This window comes from Monodelphis domestica, chromosome 2, assembly GCF_027887165.1.
Source record: "Monodelphis domestica isolate mMonDom1 chromosome 2, mMonDom1.pri, whole genome shotgun sequence".
NCBI lineage: Eukaryota > Metazoa > Chordata > Mammalia > Didelphimorphia > Didelphidae > Monodelphis > Monodelphis domestica.
Genome location: NC_077228.1, coordinates 6,821,363 through 6,839,579, shown reverse-complemented (window position 1 = coordinate 6,839,579; position 18,217 = coordinate 6,821,363). Strand labels below are relative to the sequence as shown.

The 18,217-nt window shown below is 48.6% G+C and overlaps 1 protein-coding gene across 4 annotated transcripts in view; it reads right to left on the bottom strand.

The window, feature by feature from the left end:
* Positions 1-1,847: 1,847 nt before the first annotated feature.
* ANKRD13C (ankyrin repeat domain 13C) overlaps positions 1,848-18,217 on the bottom strand; it is a 74,644-nt gene continuing 58,274 nt past the window's right edge. For all 4 annotated transcript variants that reach the window (XM_003340094.4, XM_056814934.1, XM_056814933.1 and 1 more), the window contains 7 exons: positions 16,690-16,834; positions 10,276-10,407; positions 7,317-7,478; positions 5,569-5,648; positions 5,384-5,482; positions 5,191-5,291; positions 1,848-3,785 (listed from right to left, as the gene is read on the bottom strand). In XM_003340094.4, the coding sequence (XP_003340142.2) occupies positions 3,655-3,785; positions 5,191-5,291; positions 5,384-5,482; positions 5,569-5,648; positions 7,317-7,478; positions 10,276-10,407; positions 16,690-16,834 (850 nt within the window). In that variant the 3' untranslated portion in view covers positions 1,848-3,654. The remainder of the gene's footprint in view (positions 3,786-5,190; positions 5,292-5,383; positions 5,483-5,568; positions 5,649-7,316; positions 7,479-10,275; positions 10,408-16,689; positions 16,835-18,217) is intronic.

Below are 18,217 nucleotides of genomic sequence, written 5' to 3'. Positions count from 1 at the left end.
GCTCGTGTTCCTAGAAACTGCACTTGTGTTTATTTGCACCGTGACGCCTCCCCCTTCTGGCCGGCCCTGGGGGACGGGGAGGGTCGCCTGGGGGGGCCAGCAGGGAGGCACCAGGGGGCCTTTGCTTTCCATTCTGCCCGGAGACAGTTTTGAAAGCCCTTTTTAGTTTGTAGATGCCACTTTTGAAAACGTTTTGCTGGGAGCCTTTGAATTAGTAAATGGGCTCACCGGGGGACCCCACCGAAACCACCGAGTTTTCTGTATTTGGTAGTAAAATTGATTTTAATAAAACTGGTTTTATCAGAAAAGTGTGTGTTTATTGGCTCAGATCTCTGCAGGGCACAGGCTAGCGGGTGACGCGCCCAAGTTTGTGCGGGGGACAGTGTCGCCGCGCGTCCCGAGGTTGGACTCCACGCAGCCCCCTGAGCAGAGTCCCTTTGGGGAAAGCCTGGGGACTCCATGCAGACTGGATCCTCCCGCCACTTCCCCCATTCTGACCAAGAGCCTCTGAACCCCGCCAGCGTCTTGTTCCTGTCTAAAGGCTGGTCAAGCTCGGGCAGTGCAACCCAACGGGAAAGCGCAGAGCATTTCTGCCTAGCCAGGGCAACGCTGTGGCCCTGCCGAGGGCCCAGCTACTGTGTCTAACCTGGAAGGAAGGATCTGCTCAGATACGGGGACGGCTCTTTCCTCCCGTGTTCGCCCTACCTGTCCTCCCCCGGCCTGTGTGGCTAGTGAAGGTGGGGGACGAGGTACGGCTTATTCCTGGGCAGACAGTCTGCGGGGGGAGCTGGAATCCTTGGAAGTGGCGCCGAGGGATCCGGGACAGAAGCCCTTCTGGGAGCGCAGCCTTCCCTTGGGAGGGGGGCAGCCCAGGGGAAGCGCAGCCCTGACGTGGCCACCCCAGGAGGAGCCACTGGTGGGGAAAGATCTCAGGTGGGGCATCTCGCCTTGAGGATTCTGCTTGACCAAATGGCTCCCCTGGCAAGTGGCCATTGAGCAGTTCTTGGACCAAACTGTTTGGAAGCTACTTTATTGGGTTTTGTTCTTATTGCCGTGAAGCCTGTCAGTAATGAACTGCTGACCTCCTTCCAGAAGCCAGGGCTCCCCGCCTGCCTCGGACAGTGCCATGGGGGGGGGGGGGGGGGGGCAGAGGGTCGGATGGAGAAGCTCCATCTGTCCAGACAGGGGCCATCCCGGGGCCAATCTAGCCTGACCTCGCTGTAAAGCTCTTATTTTGACAATGGAAGGACTGGAGCCCGTTTCCTTCTGAAGCAAACATGGGAAGTCGCATGGCAGAAGGGTAAGGGCCGCGCAAGCAGGGTTCAATGACTTGGCCAGGGTCTCCCACAAATAGCCAAGAAGTGTCTGAAGCCACATTTGAACCCTGGACCGAATCGAATCGTCTTAACCCCTGCACTACCTGGCTCTGCCTTGCCCAACAACTCGGACTAGACTGGGTGGCGATCCATTTCTGGCCCCATTTTTTTCTTTGAAAACCAGCAACGATGACCCTGAACGCTGGGATCCATCCACGTCCTCTCGAGGCATGAAGCATCTGCTAGGGAGAGGGGCCAGCCGAGGCCACCCCGAGCTCCCCACAGGGGTGTCAGATTCTCCCCAGGCCAAAGGGAAAATGAAGCGGCACCGACGGACCCGAGACCCAGATTGGGGGTGTCTGAGGAGCAAGCTGGGCCCAGGGCTGAGGGGAGCCCGGCCCACCGACCCTCCCGAGCCTGCCTCTAGCCTCTCCCAGCGTCAGGTGGACGGAGAGCTTTGGCCATTTCACCGGAAACGGGGCTTTCCTAAGAAACTAGGTTTAAGAAATCACATTTCTGAAAGTCTGTGAATACTGTGAAAAGTTTATTTGCATCAGAGTGGATTCCTAATAGTCGTCATGGGAAGGGCGGGACGTCCATCTGTCCTGTGGGGCTGGGAAGATGGCGGCACGTGGGAACCAAGGATCTGAGTACAAATGTGTGCAAAACGATTCTAAGTGCAAATGTGTTCAGTAGTTTTACTTCCAGTAGAGCCCAGTCAAGTGTTCACAGCTCCAGGACACAGACTGACCGCCGCCACCTCCCCTCCCCCCATCCATCAGATGGCCCGTGGAAGGCGCCACCTTCTAAACACGGGAAACCAGAGCCGACCCCCGGCCTGATCCAACCCCCCCGTGGCAGACCTTGGAGAGACCTCAGGGGGGCTCCCAAAGCTTATGGGGAGACACGCTAAGAAACTGACACCGAACACCCGTTTCCCCCCAAGGTCCAAGAAGCCACATACAACGATAATTATAATTTAAAAAATTTAACCATGAATACTTTGTTTTCTGCACTATAAAAATTACTTCCTTTCTTATTAAAATGTGAACATCTATGCAGTCCTATACACTGAATGGAGAGAAAGAGGCCTCGGCGCTCCCTTAAGCACGTCCTCCGCGGCGGGCCGCGCCTTCTCTTGGCTCCCCGCCAGCTTCCTGTCCCGAGAGCGCGCGCTGGTCCTCGCGTCTTGGGTGCGGCGGGACGCGGCTCCAGGGGCCAGACAGCCGTTTGGTCCGGTGTTTGGCGTCTGCGCAGATCCTGGCGGAATCAAAGGCTAAGCTCGGGCCGTCTGGAACGAGCACGCGGAGTTCTGTGCCGACGGGGGACTCGCGGGCATCCCGGCCCCTTGTTCCACCATCGGACCCCAGCAGGCCCGGCCCCCCGGCGGCGAGCGGAATTCGCACTCAGTATTTTCCACTTTGGACCTTCCAACCAACTTGGAATTATAGGAAAGATTTCAACTGAAAAACCGGGGAATCCATGATCGGAACACCTAGAGACAAAATAAATGGAGAGGTTTTCCTCAAGGTGGCTAAAGGAAACCAACAGGTGCGTCTGGAGTTGGACCAAAGCACGGCGCGGATTCTAGGAGTCGCCCTGAAGGCGGGGACGCGTTTCAGGAGGACGACGCTGGTCGGCTCCCGAGCCCGTCACGCGGCGGCCACGCGGGCACCCCAAGGGGGAGGCCGATTTCACAAGGTTTGGATTCTTTTTTGGAAAGCGCTATGATTTGGAAGATGAACATCGTTAAGCATGCTAGCCAACACTACCATGAACATGGGTTAGAAAAGAAAGGTCGAGACTACGGCAAAGGTTAGTAAGAAACATTTTCCACTTGAGAATTCCGATAAAAACATGAATAGCACCACACGGAGTTGCACTAAGGTGCTACAGGAGGTACCGTATTCCCTGCAGAGTGAATGCTAGTTCGGAAATGTATTGCAACGTGAAAATGCAACTGTTTAATGGTCACCGTCCGGTCGTGTCGTCTACAGCAAAGGGCGTCCCTTCCGGTTCGCTACGTCCAACAAACACTCAGAGGCTGAGCCGCCCGGCGTGGGGTTCTGGTGGGCCCGAAGGATCTCTCCGCCGCCCGGGTCACCACACGCCCGAAGGGCCCGTCTCCCCCGCGGGCAGCCCAGGAGGGTCTCCGTGTCAGCTGCTCTAGCGTCCGAGTGTCCGAGCCGCCAGAGAGCGAGCCCGAGAGCCGGGCCTCCGAGTGCCGCCCAGCCGCAGAGGACTTGGAGCGCCCTCTCCCTCCGTCTGGACAAACGTCTCGGCTTCTGCATCCACTGGCTGCCGCTGCGAGGCTGGGACGCCGAGTTGTCCGGGCGAGCTAAAGGTCAGGAAACCGGTTAGGATCCTCCTTGTAGTCGTCGGGGACAGCGAAGATGCGGTTGTCAAATTTGGCGTATCTGAACTCCAGGAAAGTCACAGTGGCTGTGATGGTGGGGAACACGGGGATATCTACGGGAGAGACGAGAACAAAGACCAGCTGCCAGCCTCTGGGCCCCACCGGCCTGAGCCTTGGTGGGGAGAAGCCACAGGCAGCACATGGGAAGGGCCCCCCAGCCCGAGCAGGGAGCAGCTGATCTCCCCACAGTCCCGCCCCTTCCCCAGGGGAAGTCTCCCTCTTCCCCAAGGGCCAGACGGGGAGGGGGTGGTCACTCAGGAACCCCTCGGGGGACAGACCAGGGCAAGTAGCGGATGGGGCACTTCTTCAGAGGCAGCCTGGGATCTGCGGGGCTGTGGGGGTCCCCGGACCCTGCCCCACCTCCAGGGGGCCCCACATTCTCAGGTTCTTTCCCCACAGCGGGGCCTTCCCCTTCCTCGTTCAGAAAATGAGCAAGAGCTCGACAGCACTAAGGAATTATCACCATCACAGACGGCTCATCCTGAATCCAAGTCGCGCCTTCCTTGCCGCCCTTCCCATCTTTTCTGCCCTACAAGGAGAGGCTCCCCCGAAATCCTATTTCTCTCGTTGGCACCCCCAGTTCCCTTCTTGGGACCCCATGGCTCCCCATCCCCACTTCCACGCCGCCGGACCTCTTGGGTCACTTCCAAAAGCTCAGGGCGGAGGAGCTCCCAGGGCTCTGCTATCCTCTCCCTCCTCCCTAGGAGTCCAGCAGGAGGAGGTGCTCCTTCGGATGCCCCCCGGGGGATGAGGGGCTGCAGTTGCAGGTTCTTCTCCTGCCTGCCCAGCCCAGTTCACACACCCAGCCTGGCTCCCGCGACCAAACCCTTCCGCTGACGTTCTCTGGCCCAGGCAGCCCCTTTCCTCTGACCATGCTCCTGGGTGTCCATTCTGGCCTCTGCTCAGGCAGGCCACATCTTGCCTTCATCCTCTCCTGCCTCACCGCCACCCTTTGCCCTCCCGGCCAGCCATCCCCTTGGGCTCTGGACCTCTGCTTTCGGGCCTCCCATGCCCAGCTCCACCTGCTCTTCCTCCGTGGTTCGCTGCAGCCACCCCCAGGGGCTGCTCTCCTGTCTGGGCTGGCCGCTTGCTGACCCCAGTGTTCCCCCAATTCCTTTCCAGGCTGGCTCTGCTCCATGTGGGCGGCCTGATCCCCCTTCCTGTGAGTGCCTCCTGCCCCCCATCGAGGTCCTGGAGGGGTCCCCGGCTGTGGGGGTGCACCTCCCCCCTGGGCCCCGCCATCTCTGCCTCAGGCAGAGCTGCAGCACCTCCTGGGGTCCAAAGTCCTGCCTGGGAGGCCGGGACTCTTGGAAAGGCTGGCCTCCTGCGGCCGGGAGCCCCGCCCCCTCTCGCCCAGGTCTGGCCCCGCCCGCTCACTCATCTCCGGGCTCCCTCTGCCCCTGTCCACCTCCTTCCGGTCCTCCCTCTTTGCTGCAGGGTCCCACCAGGGCCTCTTACCGAGCTTGACGGGGAAGCCGGGAGGCAGCTTCATCTGCACGAACTCTCGCAGCTTGCTAAAGTGCTTGAAGGGCGCGATGACTTCCAAGACATTCAGCAGCCTGAGAGAGGAAAGGGCGTGGCCGCTCAGCGAGCCACGCCCAGCCCGGGGCCCTCCCCTTCCGGCCACCATCCCGCCCCTGCCCCCACTCACGACTCGATCCCCAGGGGGAACTCCGGGCTCATGGCGACGGTGGCTTTGAACATTTTCTTGTTCTCTTTGCACACGAGCTCTCTGCCCAGGTGAGGCGCTCTGCGGGGGAAGGGACAGGCGTCAGCTGTGCCGGGGGTGGGGGGAAGGAAGGGGGGCGCTTGTTACAAGAGCGGACCCATACTCACTTCCCGGTCTCGGCGGACACGTACTCCTCCCAGGTAATGGTGTTCGGAGGGGGCGGCGTCAGCGACTGCCTTCTATGGGGCTGCGAGGAAAGGGGGCGGGGTGAGAAGCCCCACGAAGGGCAGGAATCCTGCGCGGCCCCCCACCAACCCCCATCTCTCCTGACCCAGGCCACGAAGCCCGAGCCCGGGCAGAGGAGCCTCGGTCCCGACGCTCTTCGCCTCCCAAACAGGGCCGGCCGCTCAGAGAAGGCTCAGAGCCACTCAGGAGGCCGGAGGCCGCTCTCGCACCGGGGCCACGTCTGGGTGGCCCCTCCACGGCCAAGCAACACCCTCTTCCCAGCGGGGTCTTCCAGCCACACATTAAGTCATTGGAGACTCCCCAAAGGGTCGGAGGGCGGGACGGCGCGTCAGGGCCGGGGCAGGGCAGGGCAGGGGGATCCCCGGGGTCTGCCCCAGAACAGGGCTCCGCCTCGTCTCCCTCCCAGGAGGGGGCCTAACCACCCGGTCCTGAGCCGCACTCCCAGGCAAGCAGAGGGGCCAGAGAGCCCCAGGGAGCAGCTGGGACCCAAAGGCGCCTCTACCCCTGGGAAGCCGGAGAGGGCCCCCTTCTTGGCACCAGCAGGCTCCATGACGAGGAAGGAGGCCGCACTGGCGAGACCCCCTGGGAGAGACCCAAGAGCCACTGGTGTCCGGAGCTTCCAGTGGGGAGGCGCCCTGCCCGGACAGACTTCACACGCCTCAGCATGAGCAAGTCTGGCCGGGGAAGGGGTCCCGCTCCCTGAGCCACCCAGAGAGGCCCAAAGCATGATGGGAGGGCCTGGAGACCTCCGTGAAAGGGCACGCTCAGCAGCTGATGTCCACGGCCAAGCCAAAGCCAAGGAACTGGGGGCAGGCTCCTCGGATGGAAACCACTGCCATGAAGGAAAGGGGGAAGAGCGCACTGGACTGCGACGCTCTGCCCCTTCCTCTCACCAGCTCGGCCTGAGAAGACAGGGGCTGTCCAGACCCAGCAGTACACGCCTACCAGGCTCCTGCGCCCCGCTCTAAGTTCCCCACACTGAAGCAAAATCCAGATTGGATCAGCCAAGCTGGAGAGCCGCCCCCCACCTCTGCCTCCCGGGAGCAGGGATAGCCGAGGCACCTCGACATTTCACTGAAAAACAGGGTTAATTCAACTTCACGAAAACCCCCGTCCTGTTCACTCCGCGACAGCTTACTGCATATACAACCTTTCCTGAAATAACCAAAATAGGAAGTCCTCCCCACAATCACTAGACGAATGTCCGCACAGCTCCGGCTGCTGGGCCCTGGGGACATCTCGCCTCAGCTGGCTTCCCTTTCCAGCACTGTACGTCGCACCAGGCCTTGGCTGTGCCGAACAAAGAACTGCCATATGAATGAGAGAAGGAAGGAAGAATCCCACGATGGGCAAAGTGGGCAGAGCTCTGTGGGGTCGACTGAAGGGTGACCAAAGGCAAGGGGACAAGAACCTAAAAACTAAGTTATATCTGCCAAAAATGGCAATTTTTCAATCAGAACTTGGTCAATCACCAAAAGTTAACTCAGAAGAAACGTTCAGGCCTAACTAATGCTTGCTTTATCGGGCCTACTTCCTCAGATTAAAGTTTCACAAAAAATCAGTAATACAGGAAAAGCAAAACACTCGAAATTTCAGTGTGCATCCACGGTGAGATTGAGATCTTTGGCTTTGCAGGATTACAAACCAAGATTCTTTTTGCTTACTATACCTCAAAATTCTGTTCCATTAAGGTTCCACCTTTACTTAAACTCTCCAGGATGGCCTTATTTCGAATGATATCTTCTTGACTAAGATGTTCTCTCCTTTTTCTGGATTCTAAAATAAGTCCATTCACCAGGTAAAAGTTGGCCAGAAAGTTTCCCACTCTTTCCTAAAACAAAATCATATGGTTTAAAACGTTAAGAAAATCTGCAACAAAAGAAAGTCTTCAACAGAAGGATTTCCAGTGACATTATTTTTGAAAATTGTCAAAACTGATATGAAATTGATATTCTTTAATCAGCCACAGGGCCAAGCTTCCTCATCTGAGTCCTACTAAGATGTGTTAGAATTTATCGACCTTTTTCAGATGAGATTAAACCTAAATTTTAGACAAGACTAAAAAATAAACCTTAAGATTTTGAATTGGGCCTCCATTTCACAACTATTCTGAAAATAAATTATTTTAAAGCAAAACCAGTTAAAAACAACGAAAAATAGCACCTGGTATTGTTCCACTATCCAAGCGGGCCAAGGCTACCTGAAACCCTTTGCTACACGAGATGGGATCTTCCTTCTTTCCATTCTCCTTTTATCTGCCCACCTGCTCCTCCTCCTCAGTCTCTGTTGCAGCTTCATCTTCCGGGGGGGGGGGGGGGGGGGGGGGTTGTCATCAAGCCAATGACTCTGAGCCCCCTACCTGATCTGGATATGTGGTGGGTACCTCATTCATTCCTCTGCCTCCCCACCACCCTTCCAGTCACTTAGCCTCAGAGCTTCAGGGACATCCTTGCTCTCTCCTTCCTCTCCCTTACCCTACACATCCAATCAGTTGCCAAATTCTGTTCACATCACCGCATTTGCCCCACTCCCATGGCCACTATCTTGGTTCAGGCCCTCCTCATGTCTTCATGGGACAACTTAATAGTCGCTTTCTGTAAGGTTCTCTCCTCTCGAATTCATCACAAGAAATACAACAGCTCCTCTGGTCAATAAATTCCAATGGCTCCCTATTTCCTCAGGGATTAAATACAAAATGCTGTTTGGTATTCAAAGCCCATCAGAACCTGGCCCCTTCTACCTTTAATGTCTTCTGACCCATTCTTGACCCACACTAACTGACTCTTCAATCCAATGATCATGGCCTCCTTGCTGGTCCTCCAACAAGCCTTTCTTCCAAGTGCATACGCTTTTACCGGCTAGCCCCCTTCTATGGTATGCTCACTCTCTACTGCTCCTTCTGGTTCCCTTCAAGTTCCAGCTAAAATGGCACCTTCTCCAAGAATTCTTTCCCAACCTCCTTCCCTCCTGCTTCTTTCTGCTCTGTCTTTGTCTAGCTCATGGCTGAACACAGTTGTTTGCATGTTGGCTGCCATTAGAATGGGGCCTCCAGGGGCAGGGGCTGCCTCTTTTTCTTTGGGTCTCCTGTGCTTAGCCCAGTGCCCAGAACAGCAGGGATCTTAATAACACAGGGTGTGTGAAAAGGCTTAGGGCACTCTTAGGCTACTAAAGTTTGGGGGACTTTGGACATCCTCTTTACTGACACATGCAAGAAGATCGCAATTACCAGCAATCTCCAAGCTCAGGAAAGCTTGGAATATTAATGGAGGGAAAGGATAACAAAAATAGGCCCTGTAGATCTTTTTTTTTGGGGGGGGTGTCAAACAAAGGAAGAGATTCTTTGCTTGGGGTGAACAGGACTATGATGACAAAAAGTGGGAATGTTCAATTCTTATTCTGCTATTGGTTTTTTTTTTAAATAACTGTACACTGGAAATGACAGGAAAGAAATTACTAAGCAATTCACTGGGACTAGATGGCCAAGGATCACTAAGAGGGTGGTCAGAGAAGTCACCTGGATCTGGGTCCTGGCAGATGTGGGCAAGACCATAAACAGCATAGGAGGGACCACAACATCCAAAAGGGTCACACAATGTCAAGAATTTGTGAAAAATTAAGAGAACAGAGGGCATCTAGGTGGCAAAGCAGACTGAGAGCCAGGACTATAGAAGAGATCTTGGGTAAAAATCTGGCCTCAAACACGTCCAGGATATATGACTCTAGACAGGTCACTTATCCCACTGCCTCGTCCTAACTTCTCTTCTGCCTTGGAATCAATTTGTAATACGGATTATACATAGTATATCCAAGACAAAAGGTAAGGGTTTAAAAAAAATTTTAAGAGAACAGAGTCTGGACCACACAAACCAGTGGGCCTGTTTTACATTCCTGGGGAAATTCTACAAGAAGATAATTTTCAGTGAAAAGAGCCGGCATGGTGGCTTCATGAAGATTAATCTCAGAGATGGGAAAATATCATCAAATTTAGCCCAGTATACACTGGTAAATTATCTCCTACTATTCTTGGGGAGGAGAGACGTGGATTAGAGAAGAATGTAGAATTGGTTAGAGTAGTTGTTCAAAGTTGTGCCAACACTGCAGGAGGTCTCCAGGGGAAGACCCTCAGGATCTGTGCATGGCCCTGTGGAGCCACGGCACACTCCTCTGGTTTGCAGATGTCACAAAGGGAGCGATAACTGAACCAAACATAGGACTGACTCTTAAACCACAGATGCCAAGTTATTGGGCAGCAGGAGCTAAAATGCTACGGGGGGGGGGGGGGGGGGCCATCTTTTCAATATCCATTTATGCTACCCAAAGTGGCATCCAATTATATCATTGTGACTCCCAAAAGTCATTTGAAGAATCAAACTTCTCAAAATCAAAACCAGTTGAGAACAACAATGCCCTCCTCAATGATCTCCTAGAACACACCTAATCTTAGTTACGCAGCCTCCATGTATAACATCACCACAACGGTGTTACTGGAGCAAACTGCACGGCAAAGAGAGTCTCGATGTCTTAAAATTGGTTCTGTTAGCTACTTTCAATTTCATGACTGACAGATGCTTCAATAGCACAACAGAGACAGTTTTATGAAAGCTGGGAAATGTATAATTCACACATACTGTTTTATTTTCCCGGAAAAGCCATCCTGTTTGGGCACGAGTGAAAGTGATGGTTTTGGTTGATAAAGTTGCGGAATAAATATCACTGCTCATTAAAATGTCAACTTCTTCCTCTGTTTCCGTCTCTGATTCCTTAACGACGAGAAAAATTTTAAATGACATAAATTAGATTTTATACCATAATAGATACTGAGAAAATTGTTATATATTGTCACTATCAAATACTTTAGTTTTTTTGTTTATATTCCCAAGAAATAAAGGGAAGAGGAAAAAAGCAGATTCTGCGGGAAAATTCTAAAATGTTGATCAGCTCATGGTAATAACCTCGTTTAGAAAAGTTTAACTTTCAAGTAGTTCAGTAATATATCAAACTCCCAGCCTGAATTTCAAAATAAAGATTATTGAATAAGTCTTTCTTCTCCCAGTTGGAAGGGTAAAAAGTCAGGCACATTAGCCTTTATATATAAAGATATATACATAATATAAACTATCAAAGATCATTTCTGTCCAAACCTATGATTTCATCAGTGCAAGAAATGCCCTGTTAAAATTCTTTGAACCCCAATGCAGATTCTATAGATAACATATAACTTGCATTTAGAGAGCACTTTAAGGCTTGCAAAACTGCACAGATATTTCCTCAATAATCCCCACAACAACCCTGACACACAGGTGCTATTATCGTTTCAATTTTACAGATAAGGAAACTGAAGCAGATCTGGCTGCCCAATGTCCGTAGCTGGATTTTGTAAGAGTTAAAATAGTTGAGGCCATAAACTGTAATGATTAAAATAGTGGGAGACATAAATTGTAGTAGATAAAAGAGTGGATGTATAAATTGTGACCGCAGAAAATAGAGTTTCAAGACAGTGTCTTGTTTTAAAATCAATATATAAGGTGGTCGCCACGGAAATATTCCCAATTATGAATATACCCAAGTCAACTGGGTTTTATAGATATTTTAATTCATACAATGAGGAATTAAAGAAAAAGAGAGAGGAAAGGGAAATAATGAGAAAAGAGCTATACCAGCCTAGGCTGGCAGCCTAGGAAGAGAGGGATCAGTCAGTCTTTTATCACTCACCACAAGATCTGTCCAAGCAAGGATTCAGAGGGACAGAGTCTCCTCAGAGGGAGTTCCAGTCAGTCAGCCTCCCTCAGACTGTCTTCAAGAGACTGTCCCAAGAGCTTCCTTCAGGAGACTGTCCTGCTCTAAGATTTCTCATCTCCTTATAAAGGGAATTTTCTCCTATGTCTCCTCCCCTAAGTTCTCCCATCTACCAATCACAGTAGACGTTTTTCAAAGGACAGACCATTCTTAGTTCACACCTGAGTAGACTAATCTTTTGAGTAATTCACACCTGAGTAGACTAGGATCTCTGAGTAAATTTTCACCTCTTTGCTCCTCAGACAACACAAGTTGTCTGACCTTTATAGGTACTTAGCACCCCTTTGTATTATATCCAAAAATAGGCGTGGCTTAAGAACTTTTTGTCTTACTATAAGTATGGGTTTAAGTATCTTTCATTGTTCAGCAAAGAGTTTACAACTTTATCTTCCCCTAAGGCATACTTAAGTATGGTGAAGTAGAGTTCTCACATTCCTGATCTAAGTACCTTCACTGCCCAAATGGGGAATGGTCCCAATGGGGAATGGTCTTAACCCAACCTTATGAAGTAGGGTCTGGGAATTTTTTAAGGTTTACATTCCTAACCTTATGAAGTAGGGTCTGAGAAATTTCAAGGTTCACAATCCCCCCTGATGATCATTGGGAGACTAGTCTCCCCATTGATCATTTAATATAATCATCTTGTAATCCTAAATGCACTTCTAACTATAGATATATACAATATTCAATTTTCTAAGAGGAAATTAGAGTAGTTAGAGAGAAATAGAAAAGAAAGAAAGCAAAACCAATGTTTGCTAGGCGCATTGACAGAAAGCCAAATTAGGGGCAGTCCCTTTTGGCATAAATGTGTACATTTACAATAAATGTTCAATCAAAGTTCAGTTCAATCAACCATATCCAAAGTTCATTCTTGATCTTCTTGATGTAGTGTGGATTTTCCAGCATCTTTCTGTAACAATTCATTCTCTGGATTTAGGAGTTAGCAAGCTTCTTCCTTGAAGATCTTTTCTTCAACAAAAATCGAAAATCTTGGATTTTCATAAAAATACAATCTCAAACAAAAAATAAAAAATTCCTGGATTTTAAATTAAAATACAATCCCCCCTGAAGTATGTGTTAAAAAACATCCAGTTCATCTCAGAATGCAATGTTAAGTTATGGAGATGTATGAGTCAATTATCAAAAGAATAGAAAAGCACAATCAAAAACATAAGGAAAAAAAATTCAAAATAGGTCCTTGTATAGGTCCAATTTAAAGTAATTTCTATCCCACAAGTCTGTAGGACAGAATGCAGTAATATTCCACTTAGCCATTTGCAGCCAAGACTACAGGAAGTTGCCATAATAAAAGAAGAAAAGAATTAGAATTCTATTTTGATAGGGAAGCGTCATTCCCTCATTTGATTTTTGACATTCTCAGGGATATAGGTAGCCAGCATGATAGTCAAATTTTGTACTTGTATGAGTACTTCGCAAAGAGTGTAGATACAAGGAAGTCCTACGACTTAACATATGTCAAGCGTCGCAACCTCAAGTCTCACATTATTATTTCCTGTGTGCTCTTTTTGGCACTTTTCAGGTTAAGTCTGTGCTCCTTGTTTTTATCGCATTTTCTGGAATCAGATACAAACATTAATCACGGTTCTATAATATTTTATCAATAAATGGCAGGTTCCCATAGTTTAAAGCTTTTGGGTATGCATCAACATTTTAGCAAGTATATATATGTATTAAACTTCTATTACTGAAGAAAAATATTAATTATATGTAACTTCTGTACAAGAAATAAGAAAAAAGTCAAATATTCTAATCAAAATTTTAAAAAAGCAATAATAAAAACAAGGAAAAAAATCAGTAATTCAATGTGTCTTTGAAAAATCAGCATCCATTTGTCTATGGATTATTATCTCCAACATATAACATCAGTCTCAGCAGAAGATGCTTTCTTCACATGTGATCAATGAATCCAAGAGTCCTTTTCTCCAACCTTTATACATGTTGGAGTAGTTAACAATATTTGAAATGGTCCTTCCCACGAAGGCTGAGTTGCTCCAGTACACTTGAAATTCTTAATATACATTTTATCTCCTGGGTTCAAGTCATGCAGAAAAAAACCTAATGGTCCTGCTTGTACTGCAGCTCCAGATTCATGAAGTTCACGCAGTTTGTGCTGTAATTCCTGTATATAGGAAGCAATAGTAGTATCTCCCCCTAATAGTGATGTATATGCAGGGGAAAAAGGTTTAGCCTGTATAGGCGGATGTCCAAAAAGCATCTCAAATGGTGAGATGTGTAGGTCTCCTCTAGGCCTGCTTCTAAGATAAAATAGGGCCCGAGGCAGAATTTCAGGCCATTTTAAATGTGTCTCAGTGCATAGTTTTCCAATCATAGTTTAAATTCTTTGTTCATTCTTTCCTACTACTTGGAGTGGAGACAAAACTGAAAAGGGTTAATTAATATCAACAAAATCAATAGAGTCTAAGAAGAATCACCTTCATTATATTTGGGAAGTTCCTTGGGCACCCCACCTCGAGTATTTTTTGGACGAGCACCATTTCTCATATATTGTTGTTAGGTATTATCATTTTCTTCATTTGGAGCATTGTCATTATTTTCCCAATTCCTATTTCTATAATTTTGGTTTCTAAAGTTCTTATTTCTATATTCATTATAGTTATTTCCATAATTATTATAATTTCTAAAATTCTGATTTCTATGACCATTATCATCATTTCTATAGTTGTTATTTCTAAAGTTGTTATTAAACTGTGTATTTCTTCCAATCATCTTAAGAAAGGTTCTACATTCCATCATTTTGTGGCCCTTCTCATAGAAGTAGCAGGTGACTGATTTATTTGTGAATTCCCGCAAAGGGGCTATAGTCTCTCCCTTATTTTTCAATTGTCTCTAACATTTCAATTTCTTTCTTTAAATATTCCACTAACATATTGCCTTCCTCAGGTCTTTTTACACAACCCTTATAAACATAGGATGCTACTTTCCTCAATTCTTCAAGGTCCATAGAGTCCCAATTAGGACAGCTAGTTTTAAAGTAATCTTTTACCACTGAACAACAATTCTCAACAAATTGCCTACGTATTTGCCTAATGTCTCTTTCTCTGGATAAATCAAGGTCCATATATGTATTTCCTACATCAATAAGTCTGTCCATAAACTGGGAGGGTGTTTCATCAATATCTTGTCGGGTTCTTTCAAATTATGACCATTTTTCAGGTCTATCAGAGCAAGCTCTCATGGCTGTCAATAATGCTTCTCTGGTCTGGTTTAGTTTTGTGTGATCTAGTTCAACATTGGGGTTCCAATGTGGATCTTCAGTTGGCCAATAATGTCCTCTTCTACCTCGCTTTTAATTAGCCAGAGAGACGATATTTTTCTCTCTCTTTGTCAAAATTGCTTCTAATAAATTCTCAACATCCCTCCAAGTGGGGTCAAAAGTTCTGAATATGTTCTCTAATTTTTTTTTAAATTAATATAGGTTCGTCCTCAAATGATGGCATATTTTCCTTCAATTTATTTAAATCCTCAGGGCTAAAAGGTGTATGATGTCTTACAGATACCAAGTTTCCATCTTTATTAAAAGTGGGTACTTCCCTTAAAGGAAATAATCTATCTGAATTATTTGTTTCTAGGCTTCTTACTCCATTCTCAGTGGAGTAAGTATGAGAAATAGAAGAGTTGGGCACACTAAGGGAGAGGGTTTGTTGTTGTCCCATAGTGCCAGAAAGATCAGAGGTAGGAAGGGTATGAGAATTGAATTGAGCAGGGTGGGAAGGAGGAGCCAAGGAAGAAGTGTGAAAGGATACAGAGGTATTAGGATTGGAGGAATCAATAAGGTGTGAAGTGGAGGCATTAGGATCAGAAGTATGGGTAGGGTGTGAACTTAAGAGTGGATTGTATAGTGTCTGAAGCGTGGGTGTGGTGTGTACTTAGAGTTGAGGGTGTGGGGTCAGAAGCATGAGTAGGGTTTTCTGAGGCCGAGGAGGCAGGGGGAGAGGTGGGTTGACTAGGAGGGTTATTGTTTTTCATAAAAGCTATGAGCTCCCCCAAACTTTGCTCCATAAGTTCAAGCCGAGTATTTAGTTCTGCATTTTGTTGAATATTAGAGGGAGCAATTGTTTGGTTTGACTGAGAATTGGGTTTTTTAAGGAAATACAATATTACAGCTATAACAATCAAAATCCCAAGGGGGAATGGTCTTAACCCAACCTTATGAAGTAGGGTCTGGGAATTTTGTAAGGTTCACAATTTGAACTCAAATCTTCCTGGCAACTGTTCTGAGATCACAGTCCAAGAGGCCTTCCTGGGGTCCTGAGAGTCAAACAGGCCAGTCCACACCAAGAAGCAGAATCTGGACCTATATCTATGCCTTTTGGATCAGTGCTCGACCACTATCTAGCCTCATCTTCTGCATGTTCTGGGGTTGGCTCAAGACAGCTGTTTCTTCTCCTCCATTCTGATGGCAGATGGCAGAAGCCTGATGCCCAGACTGCAGGCCAGGAGTGGGAAAACCTTCTAACCTGCTCCCTCCTAACAGTCCGTGACTCTTGGATGCAAATCATGTTCACCCGTGTAATCCATATTAGCATTATCATCCACATCATCTGTGTCCACGTCCATATGATGTTAATTATTACTAATCCATAGGAAGAATAGTCTTCTTTTTGTTTTTAATTCCAGATTCCCTCCCCAACTGCTAAGAAAGCAGATAACACAGTGTCGGTTCTACACCTGCCATCGTACAAAACACGTGTCCACATTGACCACCTCCAGACAGACAGATGGACAGGCGGATGGAATTCCCCACCCTGAGAGCCAGGAAGGTGCCCTGAAAGGGGAGATGGAAGATAGGTGGGAGCCAGTGCCCAGTGGGGGAGGCCAACACAGACGAACAAGGCCCAAGCACATGGCACAGGCTTCCGCCTCCATGGACTGAGGCGCAGGTTGGTGTCTGTGAGGCCAGAAGAGAACAACAGGATTTCAGAAGGCCAACCAAAAAAGGCTTTTTCTCTGGATGTGGCTGCAAACACATGCCACCCTTCCAGAGAAGCAGCTGCCAAATCCACACCCAGAGCCCAGCTGACCCTCAGCAAGAGCATCATGCTGGCGTGACCAGCGTGTCCCGAAAGCCTTCGGGCAGTCCTAAGCTTTCCCCCTTCCCTTCCATCTCAGAATCAATGCTGTATCTTGATCCAAGGAAGAAGAGCCATAAGGACCAGGAGGCAGAGGGTAAGTGACTGGCCCGAGGTCCCTGAGGGCAGACTCACCTCGTGATGGATCTTCTGGTAAACTTTCTGTTCGTTATCTAACACTACAAACGACTGAGAGGGCGGAGAGTCACCAGTGAAAATGAAGCTCAAGTCCCCTCGTTGGCACTTCAAGTCAGTAAAGTCTATGAGAGTTGTGTCAAGCCTGTGGAAAATGGACAAAGTGATTAACTCGTGGGAAACACTGAAGGCACCCAATTCCACAGGCTCTTTCCTAAGAAGATCGAGGCGTCACCACGGGAAGGCAGCCGGGCCTTGGCAGCAGGGGCCATTGCTGGCTTTTGGTTCACTGTTCCTTGAACAAAAGCCTTTGCCACAACCTAAGAGCGACACAAGCCCTCCGTGCTCGGGTGGAAAGGCCTATTCTGAGGGAAGCATCTTCTAAAGACAAATTACAGTACGGAAAGGCAGTCAAGCAGCGAGCTCAAGGGAGGACTCGGGCAAGCGAAGCCACTTCATCTCCTGAGTTACGGCCCTTTCTTCAGGGATGACCTAAGACCGTGACAAGGGCACTGCCTGGTTCACGAGAGTCAAATGAGATACGTCAGAAGAAATGCACCGTGTGTCCATCAAGCCCTACGAGAGCTACCTGCTCCTCTATCGTCCTGGTGGGGGGATTGAAGGATCTACAACAGTTTTTAAGATTCCAAGAATTGTCAAAGGGTCAATCAACGTTTCCCTCATTTCCCATCCATTACACTTCCTCTAGCACAGCAGATTATAAAAGGAAGTTGAGGTATCACGAAAGGCTCACAGGCTTAAAGCTGAACTTGAAGGGAAGTTCAAGAACATATCTAAGCCGGGAGGCAGCTGGGTGGCTCAGTGGATGAAGAACCAGGCCTAGAGACGGGAGATCCTGGGTTCCAAACTGGCCTCAGACACTTCCCAGCAGTGTGACCCTGGGCAAGTCACTTGACCCCCATGGCCTAGCCCTTACCACTCTTCTGCCTTAGAACCAAGACACAGTATGGATTCTTTAGTTCCAAGATGGGAGGTAACAGTTTAAAAAAAAAAACAGATCTAAGCCAGAATCATCCATTTCCAATGGTTGAGTCAAATAAGCAATCCCACTGGAGGAGAATCTCCGTTCCCCAAAGGCTGAGCTAAGGGGCAGAGAACCCCTTTGTGTATCTTCTCCCAAACCCTGTCAGAGTCCCCCTCATCAACTGTCATTAAGGAGGCAAAGGCCAGAAAGTTGTTATTGTCATGGCCCCTCTTAACAGGAAGGAACCTTGTAGTTCATCTAAATCCAGTCCAGCTCTGAAAAAGGATTCCTCTCTAGATTGTAGTACTTTTAAAAAGAGGCCTCTTACCTTAAAAAACAAAGGCAATTTCTCTTCAATTTCCTGTTCCCAAGCAGCAAAAGGAGGCAGCAATAAGATTCATCTTCCTGAATTCAAATCTGGCCTCAGACTTTCCAGCTGTATGACCCTCAGCAAGTCATTTTACCATTTGCTGCCTCAGTTTCCTCCTCTGTCAAATAAGTTGGAAAAGAAATCGCAAACCACTCCAGCATCTTTCCCAAGAA